General features: G+C 43.7%; 1 protein-coding gene across 6 annotated transcripts in view; it reads right to left on the bottom strand.

Annotated features, from left to right (window-relative positions):
* Nucleotides 1-814: 814 nt before the first annotated feature.
* Nucleotides 815-21,598, bottom strand: part of SFXN1 (sideroflexin 1) — a 65,660-nt gene continuing 44,876 nt past the window's right edge. For all 6 annotated transcript variants that reach the window (XM_063928054.1, XM_063928053.1, XM_063928051.1 and 3 more), the window contains exons 6-11: nt 21,387-21,472; nt 18,742-18,869; nt 8,839-8,888; nt 8,677-8,726; nt 6,159-6,206; nt 815-2,015 (exon numbers count right to left, since the gene is read on the bottom strand). In XM_063928054.1, coding sequence (XP_063784124.1) covers nt 1,919-2,015; nt 6,159-6,206; nt 8,677-8,726; nt 8,839-8,888; nt 18,742-18,869; nt 21,387-21,472 — 459 coding nt within the window. In that variant the 3' untranslated portion in view covers nt 815-1,918. The remainder of the gene's footprint in view (nt 2,016-6,158; nt 6,207-8,676; nt 8,727-8,838; nt 8,889-18,741; nt 18,870-21,386; nt 21,473-21,598) is intronic.

The following is a 21,598-nucleotide window of genomic DNA, read 5'->3' on the forward strand; positions in this document are numbered from 1 at the left end:
ACTGTGTGGGGTCCTGAGGACCGAGTTTGAGAACCACTGGTATAGAGTAATAACAACTAGTGTATTGGTAGGATAACAGGAATGGATCATAACTTCTCCTTTATCCTTGCCTTTCTGACTCTTAGATGCATGGCCATTTAAATAATTATTAGCCAATTACACAACAGCCTAAAGTGTAATATAAATAAGCAAGGTTGTACCCTCAGCTACGTAGCACCCTTTCATTTATTAACAAGGGGAATGGTGCTCTTACGGACACACTCAATCATTCCGTAGAGTGGTTCTGCTTGCTAATACCAACATTAACAGTTGCCAAGCATGTTTTTATTTTAGGGGTATGCAGACAAGCCACAATTTAAAGGGAAGGACAATCCAGTGACATTGGGGCAGATGTATGAACCTGGAGAAGGTATAAGGAAGTGATAAACCAGTGATATGTGCAAGGTGATAAACGCACCAGCCAATCAGTTCCAATATGTAAATTAACAGTTAGGAGCTGATTGACTGGTGCGTTTATCACCTTGCACATATCACTGGTTTATCACTTCCTTATGCAGTCTCCAGGCTTAATACATCTGCCCCAATGTTTGTACTATAGGTACAACCAATATTAAATCACTAGTTCAGAACTTCAAATGCGCTAAAATATTCTAAATAACATACTAGAAATTTTATAAACAGTTTGCCCTGGTTGTCATTTTTCTGAACCAGGGAGATTCAAGTTCCCTTCATCAACTTCTCCTTTTTAATTGGAATGCATGGTTTACCACCTGTGTGCAAATTGTACTCTAAATCAGTCTACCGAAAGCCCATGTTTGTCCAAAATCAAAAAGTCTTTATTTAAAAAATAATATTTTTTTACTTCTGGCAGAGATAATAAAACGGTTTCTACCTTGTATGCTTTTACTTTCCAACTATATAACAAGCATAGTATTTTTTATAAAGACTTCAGAAAAAAAAAATCAGTTTCTTCTACAGCTAGAATGAAAATGGTTCTACATTGAGGAACTGATCTTACTTCATATTCGTACATCCCCAACAGTGTGATTGTTGCTTGGACAGCTCTTCTGTATGATGTTAAGAATTTGTTCTGTGAATATTTAACAATATTCACAGATATTGATAAATCTAATAATCACAACTAAATGAACTTTTGGCAGTCAAGATTATTTACCAATTATCCTTAACCGGATTACCAGTCTGCTGTTTTACTATATAGGTATGGGTGTTAAAATCATGTACAGTACATAAAAGGAAACAAACAAACAAAAACAATGTTCCGGAAAAAAAAAGTAGAATATCTGGCAGCTGAGACAGGATTTCACGGTTTGAAAAAAGTGTTGTAAATCAAATTTTCAAAAAATAAACTCTACATCTGTAAACCAATGTGGATATGTGCAAAAATAAAGGAGTAACATCTGAAAGAAATAAACGGATAAGTGAAGTCTACCCCAACATAAGACTGGCTCTTGTAGAGAAACCAACACGCACCATCATATGTTCTACCATATTTTTGGCCACAAAGACAATACATTTTTTTATTTTACTATTTCCCAACAATGTCTAATACTAGCTGGCAGCCTGCAAGCAGACGGAGCAGTTTGGTCACCATATTGGGAGATGATTAATGAACTGGCAATGCACTATGCTACAGTTAACGACAAATTAATGTTCAGTACATACACACTGACCAACTTGAACCTGTAAAAATAAAATTAACATTGGATTGGTGCTTTCCATTGTGTGGTCTAATAAAATTCATTTAAAAAAAAAAAAAAGTCAGCAACATTTCTTTAAAACGTATAAAACAAATTTGTTATATTAATAAAAGGGTTTAGGACCTGCTTTTTTCCTATAAGGTCAAGGACATACATTTTCTGAAAATGCATGGTGCGCCATGACCGATGTGTGGATAGGATTATAACCCTTTATTGAAGAACACTCGCTCCAGTCCTGGGTTTTTCTTTTTAATTTCTGCTTGCAGTTCAGGCTCCAGACCTGACACAGACATTGAGCTAAGCAAAAAAAACAAAACAGAGATTATTAATTAACAAGTTGATTGTAACCTTTGAAACTCGAAAGAGAACACAAAAAACGGTGACACTGGAATAGTAATGGCTGTGTAAATCAGTGACAATGATCTCATGACAAAATAGCTTATGCTGTAAAATCCATTCCAAAAACAATCAAAACAAAAACAAACCCAATTTAGGGGTATATGCAATTGCGGTCGAATTCCCGAAAATGTCGAAAAACGGGACATTTTCGCTCCCCAAAAAAAATTCGACAATGCAATTCAGTACTTTTCGTCAAAAAAACGGCCTTTCAAAATTCGACTTTTTGAAATTCGACATTTGTCAAATTCGACATTTCTGCAATGGTACAAATGCGGCAATTCGACAAAAGTATATTCAATTGAAGATTGTAAATTCGACAACAGTGCTTTTAGACAGTAAATTCGTCATTTTCAATCCGCCACACTTTGCTGGCGGAATCTAATAATTTTTAAAAACATGTTTTTTTGTGTTTTTTTTTATTGGTAATAGCATATCTATTTATATTAGAAGGGATTAGGTACTTGGTTTGTCTATTTTGGAGGCACAAGTATTATTTATATATTTTTAAAAATATATATATTTTTTTAAAAATGGAATGGTAAAAATCAGAAAGAAAAAAAAAATGCGTGGGGTCCCCCCTCCTAAGCATAACCAGCCTCGGGCTCTTCGAGCCGGTCCTGGTTCTAAAAATCCGGGGAAAAACAGACATGGGATCCCCCATATTTTTAAAACCAGCACCAGGCTCTGCGCCTGGTGCTGGTGCAAAAAATACGGGGGACAAAAACCGTAGGGGTCCCCCGTATTTTTTTACACCAGCATCGGGCTCCACTAGCTGGGTAGATAATGCCACAGCCGGGGGTCACTTTTATACAGCGCCCTGCGGCCGTGGCATTAAATACGCAACTAGTCACCCCTGGCCGGGGTACCCTGGAGGAGTGGGGACCCCGTCAATCAAGGGGTCCCCCCCTCCAGCCACCCAAGGGCCAGGGGTGAAGCCCGAGGCTGTCCCCCCCATCCAAGGGCTGCGGATGGGGGGCTGATAGCCTTTTGAAAATTTAAAGAATATTGTTTTTTCCAGTAGTACTACAAGTCCCAGCAAGCCTCCCCCGCAAGCTGGTACTTGGAGAACCACAAGTACCAGCATGCGGGAGAAAAACGGGCCCGCTGGTACCTGTAGTTCTACTGGAAAAAAACACCCAAATAAAAACAGGACACGCACATCGTGAGAGTAAAACTTTATTTCACACATGTCGACACATACTTACCTATGTTCACACGCCGACCTCTGTCCACTTGTCCAAGTAGAATCCACGGTGTACCTGAAAATAAAATTATACTCACCTGATCCAGTGTCCTGTGGTCTTTTATTATAATCCACGTACTTGGCACAAAAAAAAAAAACGAACACCCGGACCAGGCGGACTGAAAGGGGTCCCATGTTTATACATGGGACCCCTTTCCCCGAATGCAGATACACCCCCGTGACTGCTCTCACAGAAAGGTCTCTTCAGCCAATTAGGAAGCGTCACTTCGTTGCACTCTCCTGATTGCTGTATGTGCGTCTGAGCTGGCAGACAGCGCATTGCACAGCTCCCTCCATTAGTTTCAATGGTGGGAACTTTGCGGTCAGCGGTGGGGTTACCCGCGGTCAGTCGCTGACCGCAAAGTTCCCACCATTGAATATAATGGTAAGGCTTTGCGATGCGTTGTCTGACAGCTCAGACGCGCATAGCCAATTAGCAGAGTGCCACGACGTTGCGCTCGCTGATTGGCTGAAGGGACCCTCTGTGACAGGAGTCACGTGGGGTACCGGCATTCGTGGAAAGGGGTCCAATGTGTAAACATGGGTTCCCCTTTCAGTCCGTTTGGTCCGGGTTGCCGTTTTGTTGTTTTGCCAAGTACGTGGATTACAAATCACAGGACACTGGATCAGGTGAGTATAATTTTATTCACAGGTACCCTGGATCGTCGGATCAGGAGACGTGGCAGTCGGCGGGTCAACATAGGTAAGTATGTATGTGTCGGCATGTATGAAATAAAGTTCTACTTTCACGGTGTGTGTCTACTGTTTTTATTTGGGTATTTTTCCCCCAGTAGAACTACAGGTACCAGCGGGCCCGTTTTTCCACCCGCATGCTGGTACTTGTGGTTCTCCAAGTACCAGCTTGCGGGGGGAGGCTTGCTGGGACTTGTAGTTCTTATGGAAAAAACAATATTCTATCATTTTACTCAAGGCTATCAGCCCCCCATCCGCAGCCCTTGGATGGGGGGGGGACAGCCTCGGGCTTCACCCCTGGCCCTTGGGTGGCTGGGGGGGACCCCCTGATTGAAGGGGTCCCCACTCCCCCAGGGTACCCCGGCCAGGGGTGACTAGTTGGATATTTAATGCCACGGCCGCAGGGCGCTGTATAAAAGTGACCCCCGGCTGTGGCATTATCTGTCCAGCTAGTGGAGCCCGATGCTGGTGTAAAAAATACGGGGGACCCCTACGCTTTTTGTCCCCCGTATTTTTTGCACCAGCACCAGGCGCAGAGCCCGGTGCTGGTTTTAAAAATACGGGGGGATCCCCTGTCAGTTTTCCCCCCGGATTTTTAGAACCAGGACCGGCTCGAAGAGCCCGATGCTGGTTATGCTTAGGAGGGGGGATCCCACGCAATTTTTTTTATCGGGGTTTTTCCCGTTTTTTTTTTAAATTTTTACAAGTCTAATCAAAATCCGTCAAATCGGCCGTTTTTCGACAGCGGGACTGTCGAATCCGTTTTTTATTGAATATGTTGAATTCCGGCACCCACCTGCCGGAATTCGACGGTCGAATTGTGTAGAATTAAAAAACGGGCAAAAAATTGCCGCGATTCGCCGGCAATTGCATATACCCCTTAGACTTTCTAATCAATAATGGCTGGCACAACTGTGTCTGGGAAGATTCTCACCCCCATTAATGACAATCTGGCCGATTCAGAGGTGGGCAGAGATGAGGCCATATCTGGGTCTATTGGCGGCTGCCCACCTGCAACTTTATGCAACTGTCGCTATAACGCACTTCCCTGGTGCAAGGACTGAGGCGCCCACTGTCGGCAGATTGGCATGTCTTTTGATGCATCGCCTAAAGTTACACCAGCCTTATGGTCAATGCAGTTTCCCCATTTGTGTCTGACCTCCTAGGTGAGCAGATGAGCGTGTGTACACAACCATTTTCATCAACCCTGCCAGCGACAATATCGTAAGACACCCATGGTATGGACCATGTCCACACATGTGCGGAGCCATCTCCCAGTAACCACCCAAGAATGCCATCACTTTTCCAAGACTTTACTGGTACTGTGCGCCTTAATTACACAGTGACTGTGCGCGTACACTCTGTGTAATGCATGCATCGTAGGAGTTTTTAGGGATTTTTGCATGCGCACAGTAGCATAAAAAAAAAATCACTTAATTACATGAACATCAGCACTGTGTCCTGCTCTGAATCAGGCCCAATATCTGTTACATCTCTGGGCACGTTTGACAAGCTGTAAACCCATCTTATCAGCTGCGTTCGCCACTCTTCCAGTGTTTTTTTTTTTTTTTTGGGAGAAGCATCCATCTCACAAGCAAAAGGAAATGGCTGCCAAACTGTGGAATCCCAGGCAACACACCCCAAAGGTCCTACCAGTGATGCGCGGTCACTGAGACCTACTGGTTAGGCAGGAGAGGACTTACTGATTAATGGTTTGCCTGGAACATAAATATAACATACATACTTCTTTATATGAAACGGTTACTAGCGGAATTTACAAATATGTAAATGGTTTAGGAACCTAAGTGAAAATATTTAAGTTAACCTATGCTGCTGTGAAAAGAAAAATGATAATTATAGAAAAACAAAAACCTATCTGTATGGAGACTAGTAAAGAAGGCAACCCCTTCTCCTTTCTCATCAATCATAAGAGGCACTTATCCAAAATATGAATTCATACAGCTCTAAATACATATGATCAATAGGTTTATTAGAATTTGAAAGAAAACAATGAGGTTTTCTAAAACATGATAGGTGGATAAGAGAGGTGTTCTAACGAGGAAGGTGTTAGCCTTGCTCCTAGCCGATGTGTAATTGAAGCTTACCTGTTTTGGGGAAAAAGTGCACAGCAGAGAGGCGTTGCAAATACCAAACTGGAAAAGTAAAAACATGTATAAATCTCTTTAAAGCAAAAAAGACATTTCTTTAAAACATAATTAATCAGTTGGACGGATCATGGGACGTCTAATTGAATTATTTCCGGCACTTTATACAGGTTAACACAGTGTGGGAGGAAACCTGAACCTAATGTAATCTCCCCCCTTGTGTTAATAAATGTAGATATGTGTAGTACAGGTTGAGTATCCCATATCCAAATATTCCGAAATACGGAATATTCCGAAATACGGAATTTTTTGAGTGAGACCGAAATAGTGAAACCTTTGTTTTCTGATGGCTCAATATACACAAACTTTGTTTAATACACAAAGTTATTAAAAATATTGTATTAAATGACCTTCAGGCTGTGTGTATAAGGTGTATATCAAACATAAATGAATTGTGTGAATGTACACACACTTTGTTTAATGCACAAAGATATTAAAAATATTGGCTAAAATTACCTTCAGGCTGTGTGTATAAAGTGTATATGAAACATAAATGCATTCTGTGCTTAGACTTAGGTCCCATCACCATGATATCTCATTATGGTATGCAATTATTCCAAAATACGGAAAAATCCGATATCCAAAATACCTCTGGTCCCAAGCATTTTGGATAAAGGATACTCAACCTGTAATAGTAACCACATTGTTTGACCCATTTGACCATCTGCATGCATGAAATACAGACTTACGGGTATATTCCATAACTGTCGGAAGGACGGCAGCTTACGACAGAAATAGGTCGGAAGGGGTTCCGACCTATTCAATAGGGGCTGATTTTTTCCCGACAAGTCAGAAAACACGTGGATCGGCGGAACAGACGCCGATCCATGTGCTTCTGTCGGAAATGGGGCCAAATCCGACAGGTTTTGTCCTCCTTTCCGACAAACTCAATCCGACTTGAAAACAAGTCGGACTGAGGTGAGGAGAGGAGCGGTGCTGCAGGGGGAACAGACAGGCACCTCTCTCCCTGCAGCGCCTCCCCCGCAGCCGACGATCTCTGCTCCCCCCGCAGCACCTCTCACCCTGCAGCGCCTCCCCCAGCCGCTCCACACATGTCTCCCACAGCCACCCCCCCGCTCACGGCCGCCGAGCTCTGCTCCCCTTGCTGCTGCTGTCAGCGCATCCGCAGCAGCTGACAGCAGCGGCCTGACAGGACCCTGTGTACGGCCAAATCAGACAGTCGGATTTGGCTGTCCATTGAATAGGAGTTGTCGGATCCATTCAGACAACTGCATGTCGGAATGGATCCAACTCTTATTGAATATACCCCTTAATCAGCAAGTCAGTAGGGGAAACATAAGTAACTATTACAAATGTAAACATACAAATGTGCCCTGATACACCGGGTCTTCAGTCGCATCCGAAGTATCTTCTCCCTGGCCGCCTTGGCTGCGCAGTGCCGTTTTCGCTCAAAATGTGCATCTTATTTGCACAAACAAAACAAGTGAAGGCGACAAAACTGTTTTTGTAGATTGCTCCGATCAATCTGATGTGTGAGATTCGTACATCTGTGCGAATGAATGTAAACCTGTATAAGAAGTGCTACAATGCAGCAGCCGCAGCTTTTTCTCAAACCAACTTCCAATGTGCTTCATCTGTAACTTTGCATGTGTGTAAAACCAATTCCTGTGCAGTTAAAGTCACAGCCCAGGGTCTGCAGTACACTGTGTGTGTGTTTGTGTGTGTGTGTGTGGGGGATTCAATTAGCCGTGTTAATTTAGCGCAGGCCAATTGATCCCCCAGAACTATTCAATTAGCCCAGAATGTAGCATGCAGTTAATGGAGAATTCTTTTTGGGTCTGAGCAGACCAGAAATAAATTCCTGATAAACACCCTGTTATTGGGTACCCAAACCATATTAAACACATACAGATATGTTCTCAGTCGTTGTTGCCACGATGTGGCACACAACTCACAACATCTGCAATGAATGGCAAAGTGGTGGGTGCGTGTATATGCAGCATAGTGCTGCTGCAATGCATGTGCGCGTGTGTATGCGCATTGCGGTAACAATGAACGAGGACACATCTGTAGATCTGGGAACTTATCCTGAATTTTTTTGGTTAATGCCCGATCACAGGGTAAATTACCAGGCGACAAAAAAGGGTTCTAACTGAATAGTGTGAAGCGTTAAAAGGCCAAGGCTACCACCGTTTTTCACATCCTTTAAATTTACAGGTCTAACTGAATTGCCCCCTCCAGGTGGTGTTTTGCTGCATCTGTGATGCAAAACTGAAAGAAAAAAAAAGAAAAAACAGTACACAACCCCTCTCAGAGCGGCTCCGTCACGCCGGATATGTGGACACGTCTGGATTTAAAGAAACTCATACAATTTATTCTTAAAAATAGAACTGGACACAACCCTGTTGAGCAATGCTTCTCCACATATTGTGGAGACTAATTGAGACTTATTTCACAAAAATATTTAAAAGTAGAAAAATATAGCACAAACACTTACCAGAATCCCACTATTCCAACTTGTATAGGGGCACTCATCCAGGGAAATCTCTGAACAAAACAACACGACAGCAGTTTGTGAGAGATTGGGCGGCATTGAAAGCATTGTGCATGTAAACATACTACAGTTCTATGCAGCGACAACACAGAATATACACATTACCTTAAGAAAAGCTTTCTTTTCCAAACTGTTCATTATAAACGGAGGGATAGCTGTAAATTAACAATAGTGTATGTGTTAGCAATGGGGTAAAATATTCATAACTAATCACTTGTTTAAAGTTAACACATAAAAAGCATCTAAAATGTACATAACTTTCATGGATCCAACGTTCTGCAAATTATTTTTACCAACTGGCTGGTAATCTGTATCCCACAAGTGAGGCCCAGCTACTGCCAGAGCTCCTGTACAGTATAGTGGAACACCACACACTGCTGCTTGGAACTCTACTCTTGTAACAATAGAATTAAATATTAGTGTCCCTAAACTTTGCACAGTTGTAAAAAGGATAGCAAATCGTTGTTAGGTAAAATAGGGCGACAATACAAATATCTGCTGACAGTTAATTTTTCCTTTGTGAAACCACACACAAAAGAGAAGTACATGTTCAATGCTGGAGTGCAGGCTCATTCAGAATAATTTGCAGTTGTGTAATGTGTGCTTTGTGTTCATGTGATAAATAGCAATATTACTCCCATAAAGCAGCTATAGTCTAATGCAAGGAATATTTTAGAAGTATGCTTTCAAACAATCAATTATTTTCAGTGGCCAAAATAAACAGACTTACATCTAAACCATATATGCTGACATTCAGATATCTTCAATCAACTTAAGTAACCAAAATATGACTTTCTGTAAAATGCAGTGATGGAAGATTGTATGGGGTATATGCAATAGCGGGCGAATTCGCGGCAATTATCGCCGTTTTTTCAATTCGACCAAATTCGCCAGGTGAATTCCGGAAGGTGGCTTCCGGAATTCACCATATGCAATGAAAAACGGATTCGCCAGAGTCGCGGGCGAAAATCGTCCGATTTGGCCGCGATTTTAAAAAACGGGAAAAAACGGGGAAAAACCCGAAAAAAAAAATGGCGTGGGGTCCCCCCTCCAAAGCATAACCAGCCTCGGGCTCATCGAGCTGGTCCTGGTTCTAAAAATGCAGGGGAAAAATCGGCCAGGGATCCCCCGTATTTTTAAAACCAGCACCGGCTCTGCGCCTGATGCTGGTGCCAAAAATACGGGGGACAAAAAGAGTAGGGGTCCCCCGTATTTTTAACACCAGCATCGGGCTCCACTAGCTGGACAGATAATGCCACAGCCGGGGGTCACTTTTATGCCGTGCCCTGCGGCCGTGGCATCAAATATCCAACTAGTCACCCCTGGCCGGGGTACCCTGGGGGAGTGGGGACCCCTTCAATCAAGGGCCCCCCCCCCCCCCAGCCACCCAAGGGCCAGGGGTGAAGCCCGAGGCTGTCCCCCCCCATCCAATGGGCTGCGGATGGGGGGGCTGATAGCCTTTGTGATAAAAAAAAAGATATTGTTTTTTCCATTAGTACTACAAGTCCCAGCAAGCCTCCCCCGCAAGCTGGTACTTGGAGAACCACAAGTACCAGCATGCGGGAGAAAAACGGGCCCGCTGGTACCTGTAGTACTACTGGGAAAAAAATACCCAAATAAAAACAGGACACACACACCTTGATAGTAAAACTTTATTTCATACGCCGACACACACATACTTACCTGTGTTGACACGCCGACTGCAACGATCTCCGACGATCCGAGGGTACCTGTCAAAAAATTATACTCACCTTCCAGCGTCCAGAGGTCCAGGTCCAGAGGTAAATCCACGTACTTTGTAAAAAAACAAACCGAACACGATCCACCGGACTAATGAAAGGGGTCCAATGTTTTCACATTAGACTCCTTTCCCCGAATGCCGGGACATCACGTGACTCCTGTCACTGATGTCCCTTCAGCCAATCAGGAAGCGCTACTGCCGTGGCGCTCACCTGATTGGCTGGACGCCGTCTGTACTCTGACAGCGCCTCGCAAAGCCGCTCCATTACTTTCAATGGTGGGAACTTTGCGGCTAGCGGTGGGGTCACCCGCCGGTCAGCCGCTGACCGGCGGGTGACCTCACCGCTAGCCGCTAAGTTCCCACCATTGAATATAATGGAGGGAGCTGTGCGATGCGCTGTCACAGCGATCAGCCAATCAGGTGAGCGCAACGAAGTTGCGCTTCCTGATTGGCTTAGAGACCTGTCAGTGACAGCTGTCACTGACAGGTCTCATTCGTGGAAAGGTGTCCCATGTGTCAGCATGGGACCCCTTTCAGTCCGTTCTGGAGCGGGTATTTGCGTTTTCTTTTTTTGCCAAGTACGTGGATTTATCTCTGGACCCTGAGGTGAGTATATTGAACTTTGCTTTTCAGGTATCCGTGGATTCTACATGGAGAAGAGGACCGATGTCGGCGTGTGAACATAGGTAAGTATGTGTGTGTCGGTAGTGTGAAATAAAGTTTTACTGTCAACGGTGTGTGTGTCCTGTTTTTATTTGGGTATTTTTTTCCCAGTAGTACTACAGGTACCAGCGGGCCCGCTTTTCTCCCGCATGCTGGTACTTGTGGTTCTCCAAGTACCAGCTTGCGGGGGAGGCTTGCTGGGACTTGTAGTACTAATGGAAAAAACAATATCTTTTTTTTATCACAAAGGCTATCAGCCCCCCCATCCGCAGCCCATTGGATGGGGGGGGACAGCCTCGGGCTTCACCCCTGGCCCTTGGGTGGCTGGGGGGGGGGGACCCCTTGATTGAAGGGGTCCCCACTCCCCCAGGGTACCCCGGCCAGGGGTGACTAGTTGGATATTTGATGCCACGGCCGCAGGGCACGGCATAAAAGTGACCCCCGGCTGTGGCATTATCTGTCCAGCTAGTGGAGCCCGATGCTAGTGTTAAAAATACGGGGGACCCCTACTCTTTTTGTCCCCCGTATTTTTGGCACCAGCACCAGGCGCAGAGCCCGGTGCTGGTTTTAAAAATACGGGGGATCCCCTGTCAATTTTTTCCCCGCATTTTTAGAACCAGGACCAGCTCAATGAGCCCGAGGCTGGTTATGCTTTGGAGGGGGGACCCCACGCCATTTTTTTTTCTGATTTTACCGTTCCAGCAATAAAAAATAAATAAATAAAAAAAATAATATTTTTAAAAATATATAAATAATATTTGTGCCTCCCCCCCCCAAAAAAAAAGTACCTAATCCCTTCTAATATAAATAGATCTGCTATTCCCAAAAAAAAAAACACCAAAAAAAACATGTTTAAATTTTTTTTATTTGTTTTCACCCTCCAAAGTGTGGCGGATTGAAAATGACGAATTTGCTGTCTAAAAGCACTGCTGTCGAATTTCCAAACTTGAATTGAATATGCTTTGGTCGAATTGCAGCACTTGTATCATTGCAGAAAAGTCGAATTTGCAAAAAGTCGAATTTCAAAAAGTCGAATTTTGAAAGTCCGTTTTTTGGTCGGAAAACACTGCATTGCATAGGCGAATTTTTTTTTTTGGTCGAAAATGACCCGAAATTCGCCAATTTCGGGAATTCGACCACAATTGCATATACCCCTATATATTTTATGGGGAAAATTGTTATATCTATAAAAGTTAGTGTATACTTGAGAAGTGGTATGGAAGGGAGGAGACGACGACGAGGGAGAATTCAGTGATGATGTTCCTATCATACATTTGGGCACATCTACCAAGAACCTCTGCAATCTGGCTGGACCAATATGCAATAGGTAGCATCTATCCTTGTGTATCAATGCCTATATTCCTACAGATTGTAAGCTGGGCCTTCATAACTGTCTGTTACTACCAAGGCTTGTTTTATTAGTGTTTGTTCATAATTGTAAAGGACTACTGAATATGGCTCTATATAAGTAACAAACAATTAATAATAATAAAGAGAACAAGATTGTATTTGTTTTTGTCTCTCAATACTGTGGTGAACTGTTTATATTTGTATACTGTTTAGTTATCTAAAGCACCGTACAAAATACAGAATAAAAATGCTGCAGACAAGACAAGTCTGGACATTAGAGAAAAGGAGATTTATGGTAGACTTACCATAGTTAAATCTCTTTCTGCGAGGTACACTGGATTCCACAGGGAATAACATCGGGGTGTAGAGTTGGATCTTCATCTGAGGCACCAACAGGCTAAAGCTTTGACTGTTCCCAGGATGCATTGCACCTCCTCCTCTATAACCCGGCAACAGGCACTGGAGCTCAGTTTCGTTAACCAGTCCAATGCAGTAGCAGGCAAAAGAGACTGTAGAGGTTAGTCACATAGAACCACATTCTCACGACAGGCGAAGGGACTAGGGTAATGCCATACAAACCCAAAGAAGCTAAGTGCGCCAGGGTGGGCGCCCTGTGGAATCCAGTGTACCTCGCAGAAAGAGATTTAACGATGGTAAGTCTACCATAAAACTCCTCTTCTGCTGCGGGGTACACGGTTATTCCCTGTAGAATACCATCGGGGATGTCCTAAAGCAGTTCCTCATGGGAGTAGACGCACTGTAGTGGGTACAAGAACCCAGCATCCAAAGGAAGCATCCTGGGAGGCGGAAGTATCAAAGGCATAGAACCTGATGAATGTGTTCACAGAGGACCATGTAGCCGCCTTGCACAATTGTTCAGCGGATACGCCACGGCGAGCCGCCCAAGAAGGTCCAATAGACAGAGTAGAATGGGCCTTGATAGCAACAGGAGCTGGTAGACCAGTCTGCGCACAAGCTTGTGCACCCACCATTCTAATCCATCTCGCCAAGGTTTGCTTATTCGCAGGCCAGCCACGTTTGTGAAAACCAAAAAGTACAAAAAGGGCATCTGACCTCCTGATGGAGGCAGTCCTCTCTACGTAAATACGTAGAGCCCGTACCACATCCAAAGACTGCACTTTGGAGGATAAACCAGAAGAGATAAAGGCCAGAACCACAATCTCTTGGTTAAGATGAAAAGATGATACCACCTTGGGTAGATAACCAGGGCGAGTTTGAAGAACTGACCGGTCACGGTGAAAAATCAGAAAGGGTGGACGACAGGACAAGGCGCCTAAGTCCGACACCTTCCTAGCAGTGGCAATAGCCAGTAAAAACACGACCTTAAGTGTAAGACATTTAAGATCCACAGACTCAAGAGGTTCAAATGGAGACTCTTGTAGGGCACTTAAGACAACAGACAGATCCCATGGAGCCACAGGAGGGACATAGGGAGGCTGAATCCGTAAAACGCCCTGAGTGAAAGTATGAACGTCAGGAATAGACGCAATTTTCTCTGAAACCACACAGACAAGGCAGATATATGAATCTTGAGAGAGGACAGACGAAGGCCTAAATCTAGGCCTTATTGCTATGTCTCGTTCCTTCCCCCATTTTTAGCAGAAATATTTAGTCCTTTTATTTTTTTGAAAATGCATCATTTATCTTTAATTCTATGTTCATACTCACTCTAAGAATATGTAGGAACATTGTATTCATATATTCCCTCTTTATTCAATGTGCACTTATATATATAGTCCATCAGATATAGTGCAGATAACTAAGTACAGATTGTGGTTATTATTTTTTTAATTAATATTACTAATTATACGGGACACTGACTAATATATAGGTTTGTTATTTTCCCTTTCTTAACTTGAGAATCAGTGGTACACCTAGCTAATGCCCCTATCAGTTCTTCAGAGAGTAGAGTTCAAACCTGATTCTATAAAAAAAATAAAAAATATTGATCTAATCATTAACTTTTGAAAACGCATTATTTATTTTTAATTCTATGTTCATACTTACCCTAAGAATATGTAGGAACATTGTATCTACATATTCCTTCGATATCCAATGTGCACTCATATATATATATATAGTCTATTAGATATAGTGCAGTGAATGAAGTATGGATTGTGGTTTTTATATTAATACCATTAATTACACGGGATATTGACTACTATATAGGTTTGTTATCCACTCTTTCTTAACTTGAGATTCAGTGGCACATCCAGCTAATGCTCCTATCAGCTCTTTAGAGAGAGCAGAGTTCAAACTTGACTTTAGATTATTATTTTTTCAAATAAATGTTTTTTTAATTGTTGTTAATAATTCTAATTTCTCTTCAGTCCATCTTGGTTTTTTAATTAATGTTAATTTTTTTCTGAAATATATAAAATAAACACTATATGGTATAAATATGTACAAAATGTTTGTTCACATGTATGTTTATATATATTGATCTATCTACCTCAGAGTTTATAATTTACTGAATTTATTTTGGCGTAATAGGTTTCCTCTGTTTTCCGTGACATGAAAGGTCTATATAACATTGTGTCTGCCTTTTTGTTCCCTACAAAACACTCTGTTGTGAATTACTAAGTATTTTACTATTTGACAAGCGGACGTTGCAGAGTTTCTTAATTAATTAATTGATCATTTGCTTTATATACCGATACCTGGACTGAGGGGATATACCTTTGAGAAAGTCACGTGGAGCGTGACGAAACCGGTCAGGACTCCTCAATTCCTTTTTACTTACTGGACTTTTACACTCTGCCTAACAAGCATTTTGCACGATTAGCACTTTCATCTATATTACTAGACCAATATTGGCCTTACAGCCCCTGCAGCAGCTCATCATTCTTTGTACGCCGCAGCTGACATAGAGGCCCGCCGAGCGGCATTGGCAACATAGTCTCCACAGCGGCTCCTTTATACCTCCAGCAGCGTCTCCGTGTAGGACTCTGCCCGGTGCAAGCTTTTCACTCTCCCTCCCAGTGACAGCTACGTGGTGGACAACGCAGGATAATCTAACAGAGGATGCTCGGTTAGAAACCAGCCCACGGGAGAGGTAATTGTGACTTTATCTGACATCTGAGCATTTCTACATAGCGGAGCTATATTAAAACATTCATGGGACTGAAGTTACCTTTCTAAAACCTATGAACTACTCTACATTTTAACATTTCATTCTTACTCAGGATCCGATATTGTTTCTATTTGTTGGATACAAATGTTGCATATGGTTACCGCTCACATCACAAGTGCTTGTTTTATCTGATATCCAGTACAGGGCATTTGACTATTTACCTATAAGGTTTAAGTCCAGATTATATGGTTTATTGTTTGAATTTTTTTTTATTGTCATATTAAATTCTTTTTTTATAATATATCTCAGCATACGTCAGCTTTTGTTCATGTTTCCAATTTCATTGCGCAGCGGAGTCCTTTTTCAATCTTGTTGCAGAAAAGCCTAGAAGTACTGAACAAATAGGTATCAAAATTCTTAGCAGCATACCATGTGAAGTAAGAGTTCCAGACCCTGTAATAAATCCGTGGAGAAGCCGGTTTGCGAGCCTTCAACATAGTTTGAATAACTGCCTCGGAGAATCCGTTGTCCCTCAGGAGTGAAGCTTCAAGAGCCACGCCGTCAAAGCCAGTCTGGCCAGGTCCAGATAGACACAAGGGCCCTGAATGAGGAGGTCTGGGCATTGAGAAAGTAGAATAGGACGCTCTATCGATAGACCCTGCAGGTCTGAGAACCAATGCAGTCTGGGCCACGCTGGAGCGACTAGAAGTAGCGTTCCTCTTTCTTGCTTGAACTTCCGTAGAACCCTGGGCAGGAGTGACACTGGAGGGAACACGTATGGCAGCCATTTCTATGGAATTGCCAGTGCGTCTATGAACGCTGCTTGAGGATCTCTTGTCCTTAATCCGAAGACCGGAACCTTGTGATTGTGTCGAGACGCCATCAGGTCTACATCTGGTAGGCCCCACTTGTCCACTAGGAGTTGAAAGACTTCTGGATGAAGACTTCACTTTCCGGCGTGAATGTCCTGACGACTGAGGACATCCGCTTCCCAGTTGAGGACTCTGGGGATGAACACTGCCGATATTGCTGGCAGATGGCGTTCCGTCCAACGGAGGATTTCTGATACTTCCATAATTGCCATGCGGCTTCGAGTGCAGTCTTGATGATTTATGTACGCCAGTGGTTCTCAAACTCGGTCCTCAGGACCCCACACGGTTCACGTTTTCCATGTCACCCGGCAGCTGCACTGTGTATCACCAACTGTCACATTTTAAAAATCTACAGGTGACCTGCAAAACATAAACCGTGTGGGGTCCTAAGGACCGAGTTTGAGAACCTGTGATGTACGCCATCGTATATATAGGACCCTGACGCACCTAGCCCCTCAGGGTACAGAATATAGTGATAGCAATATGTGATACAGGAGAATGGAATCCCACACAGTAGCTACAGGCACACTGAGTTACATGTACAATGCAGAAGTTATTACATATAAACAATAAAACTGCACTGGACTAGTAAATTACATATAACTATGTATGAGTATCAGTGACGTGCGGTGGGGTGAGGCAGAGCCTTTTCTGTCATACTAACGCTTGTGCCAGAGTTTTGACTGTATAAAGTATATGAAAAATACAAAGAATATGTTTGAAATATCTTCTTTGCGTTATTCTAATAATTTTTATAGCCAAAACTCTGGAGTAAAAAGTCTATGGCAGGTGAGGCAGTGCCTCACCTGTGTATCCTTTCCACCCACCTCTAACCAAATTTCACCAAATTTCCAGGAGTTTATACTGCTGCACCTGTGTATAATGCCCAGATGTACGCTTTGGCTCATATATTGTGTGTAAATCTGGCTCTGGTGCTAGACAGTGCCTCCTGAGCTATTTAGCTCACCACACGTCCCTGCTGAGTATAGCTATAAAAATGCACAGTAGATACTGGATGTATATCACAGAATACTTGTACCAAATATTCAGATAGCAGTACACTTGTTCTTAACTAACACGGTCTAAAATGACATGTAGAATACTTATGTGCCTGTAAATGCACAGCGCTGATGAAGCAGGCGGCTTTACAGAGGAGAAAGAGCCCTGCAGTCCCGGAGATCAGACCAGCTAGTAGTGAAGATGGCGCCAAAATCTCAGTCACGGAGTGAGGGAGAGAGAAATGCAGCTCCAGGGCGGGAACACCAGCAGTAGATGGCATCCCGGAGCTGGGGGGAGGGGCTACAGGTCAGCGCCTTATCCCCTATGCTGGTCCTCACCACTGGGAACTGTGGAGCCTATAACAAACGGATTTTAGTCAATCTGACCTGTGCTCCCTTGCCCTGGTGGATATAGTGGGGTCCCTGTGCAGTACATTGTCCACGCCAGTGGCGCTGTCCGTCTCCTGGGGCCGCGACCAGATCGCGATTTACCGGCGGGTCCCACCTGGGGCACCCTCTTACCTATTCCCTGATGTGCAGCCACGCGATCCAGGAGAGCATCAGAGGTGTGTTCCTTAAGTCCGGTGCGCCTCCGTCTCAAGTACCCGGGAACCAGGCCGCGGGAGTATGCAGCGCTGCTGGGGAGGTGATGGAGCCGCAGCACAGAATGTCAGGCTGACATAAAAGTGCTGCGGCCCTTGAAGTCTTAAAAAAAAAAAAAAGCTCTTTTCAGGGCTGCCTAGAACAGCCCCACCTGTTAGCTGCCTGCTCTGCAGGCACCAACTTACAAACTGAGCTCCAGTGCCTGGAGGTGAGGTTATAGAGGAGGTGGTGCAATGCATCCTGGGAACAGTCAAAGCTTTAGCCTGTTGGGGCCTCGGATCAAAAATCCAACTCTACACCCCGATATTATTCCCTGTGGAATACCAGTGTACCCAGCAGCAGAAACATTGCTATAGGACAGTGGTTCCCAAACTGGGTGTCCAGTACCAATTCCAATTATTTATGGTCAGCGTGATAGCCAATAATCGGTGCTGGTGGCTGCCAATCATAAAATATATGGACCAGCAGAATCACAACCCTGAGCACTACCACATAACAAAACCTAAGGATGACCGGAAAGCACAATTTACTTAAATTTATTAACTTTTGCAGAGCTCCTCAATAAGAAACCTTTGGCCTAGTGATAAAAATACTGATGCTCTAGAGCACCACAATTCAAGAAAGTTTGGGAACCACTGCTATAGAAGTTTACAGTCCCCTACTGTGTATGTAATAATATATACACACCCATGCCAGGGGCGGCCATCAGGATCCTAGAAACCACCACCTGACTGATGGCCTGTTTAGCAGCATTAGCAGATTCCCCGATTCGGTTCCCATTCTCATCTGTGATTGGAATGCCATGCTTCAACTCCCTTTGAAATGGAATACAGCAATATGTTACTTGCACTGGACAGTCCTCACTCAATGGAGGGAATTCAAAAGTTTGAAAAGTCGGTTGGATGTCTGTGTCTGTTTTTTCCTGCCTATTAGATAGGAAATAAACAGACACCCAACTGACTTTTTAAACACTTGAATGCCCCCCAAATAGTTGTGTGTTCACTTGTAAAAAACAAAAAACAAACACCACTGGGTTAGACAGGAAACACATCCTATCAGTACCGTGGGAGATGCCATCAATATTTTTTTTAATCTGTAAATCATTTTATAGATTTATCTTATAAAAGCAAATGTGTGAACATATAAACAGAGAAAGCAAGGAATATCAATAGAGAATTACTATTTAGAATTAAATATCAACTAATTGTGAACAGGTCTGAAATGTCCACGAAACAGAAAAGAACTAATCTACAGGAGAAAACACACTAACACAATCACATCTTCCAACTCCCATTTCTTTTAAAAAAGAATTCTTAACACTTCAATTGTCTTTTCTTTCCCATAAACTCCTGCCTCCATTACCAGTAGGTAATGCCTGTGAACAGTTTTGTTTGCACAATATACAATAATCTTTATTACACCACCCTTACTATAATACTATAAAGCTATTTTGGCCAGTGCTGCAAGTTAGTGGAATAAAGTGACGGGGGGGGGGGGGGGGGGGGGGGGTAATTCAGAGTTCATCGCGGCAGCAAATTTGTTAGCAGTTGTGTAAAACCATGGTGGTCATTCCGAGTTGATCGCTAGCTGCTTTCGTTCGCAGCACACCGATCAGGCAAAAAATCGGCACTAAGATACACTCCCAGAGGGCGGCAGCTTAGCGTTAGCTCGCTAGCTGCTCTAAGCAGCCGTGCAAACAACTCGGAATGAGGGCCCATGTGCACTGCAGGAGAGGCAGATATAACATGTGCAGAGAGAGTTAGATTTGGGTGGGGTGTGCTGAAACTGAAATCTAACTTGCAGTGTAAAAATAAAGCAGCAATTATTTACCCTGCACAGAAACAAAGGGGATAATTCCAAGTTGATCGCAGCAGGAAATTTTTTAGCAGTTGGGCAAAACCATGTGAACTTCAGGGGAGGCAGATATAACATGTGCAGAGAGAGATAGATTTAGGTGTGGTGAGTTCAATCTGCAATCTAAATTGCAGTGTAAAAATAAAGCAGCTAGTATTTACCCTGCACAGAAACAAAATAACCCACCCAAATCTAACTCTCTCTGCAAATGTTATATCTGCCCCCCCTGCAGTGCACATGGTTTTGCCCAACTGCTAAAAAATTTCCTGCTGTGATCAACTTGGAATTACCCCCAAAATAACCCACCCAAATCTAACTCTCTCTGCACATGTTATATCTGTCCAACCTGCAGTGCACATGGTTTTGCCCAAATGCTAACAAATTTGCTGCTGCGATCAACTCTGAAATACCCCCTAAAAACAGAAAACTGCATTGTATAGGAGTATAGGCGTAATGTAGTGACTTTCGATGCCTCTTATATTATGCCATATAGTATTTACTCTAGAAGTGAAAAGGGGCATGGTGCCGGACTCCGGGGGCATATGTGCGCGAAACGGGGGTGCGGCCACGCAAATTTTGGGGGGTGGCCACGCCTACGTCATTTTAGTGGGCGGTGCGGCCCACAGACGTTACTATAGAGGGCGTCTGTGGCCGGCGACCTCACTTTTGGGGGCGTGCCCAGTACCTCCGTCGGTGCTGGGCTTCCCCCAGCTCTCTCCCAATGCGTGAATGGATGCCGCGCGCATGCGCACGGCATCTTTACACGCTGGGAGGGCAGGAAGCGGGCGGCTGTTCTAGCAGGGTGCCGCAAAATGGGCAGGGCGCGGCGCCCTGCTACAACAGCCTAGAGTGAACACTAGCCATATATAGGGATTCCTGTTTTCAGGAAACACCAAACAAAATCTTGACTCTGGTCTGTCACAGTTTTACACATGTATGTGCAGTGCAATCTGACTATATTCCAGTTACCATGACACCACCACTCATCCCGCCTCCGCTGCCGTTCTCTCCGACCATCAATTCCCACCCTGCTCTGCAAGAAGTCACATCTGGGAGAGCCGTGGCACCTGCAGCTCTCCTCACTGTGGTTGTCAACCTTTATTACGCTCACACATTGCACCTGTCTTCTCAAACTGCCCCCTATGTTACCACCTTCTAGTTGACTAGGAGCCACCCTCCTCTGGCACCCTGGCCTCTCTCCCTTGTGATCCTGCCCTTTAATGCCATCAGACTATTGTGTACACTAGTCCCCAACAGAAGTGTGTTGTATCATATACTAATTTCAAGAACGGTCTCTAGTGTCCCTGTATTGAGATATTATGTAGGATCGCTGTTGGTACAATGTGAGGGGTCACTGTTAGGTCTATAATGCTGATATACATTGGGTAAGGTGTAAAGAGTCATAGAGTTAAGCTTTCCCATCGTCATCTTGATTGCCAGATTTTTTATTATTATATCCAGAATACAGTATGTCTTACCGTTGCCTCATTAACGGGATATTGATACAGTTAGCAGCAGCAACAGCAGCAAAAGGAACAAATCTTCCTATTAGTGGTGAGACATGCTGAAATAACAGACAAGAAAAAAGGCCAGTTTTAGTTTTCCTTTGCTTTAATATACTAGACAGAGTAACCCGACTAGTCTCAGGCACTCTGTGCACGTGTTTGCCCATATACAGTGCATCCAGAAA

Source organism: Pseudophryne corroboree, chromosome 6 (assembly GCF_028390025.1).
Source record: "Pseudophryne corroboree isolate aPseCor3 chromosome 6, aPseCor3.hap2, whole genome shotgun sequence".
Classification (NCBI taxonomy): Eukaryota; Metazoa; Chordata; class Amphibia; order Anura; family Myobatrachidae; genus Pseudophryne; species Pseudophryne corroboree.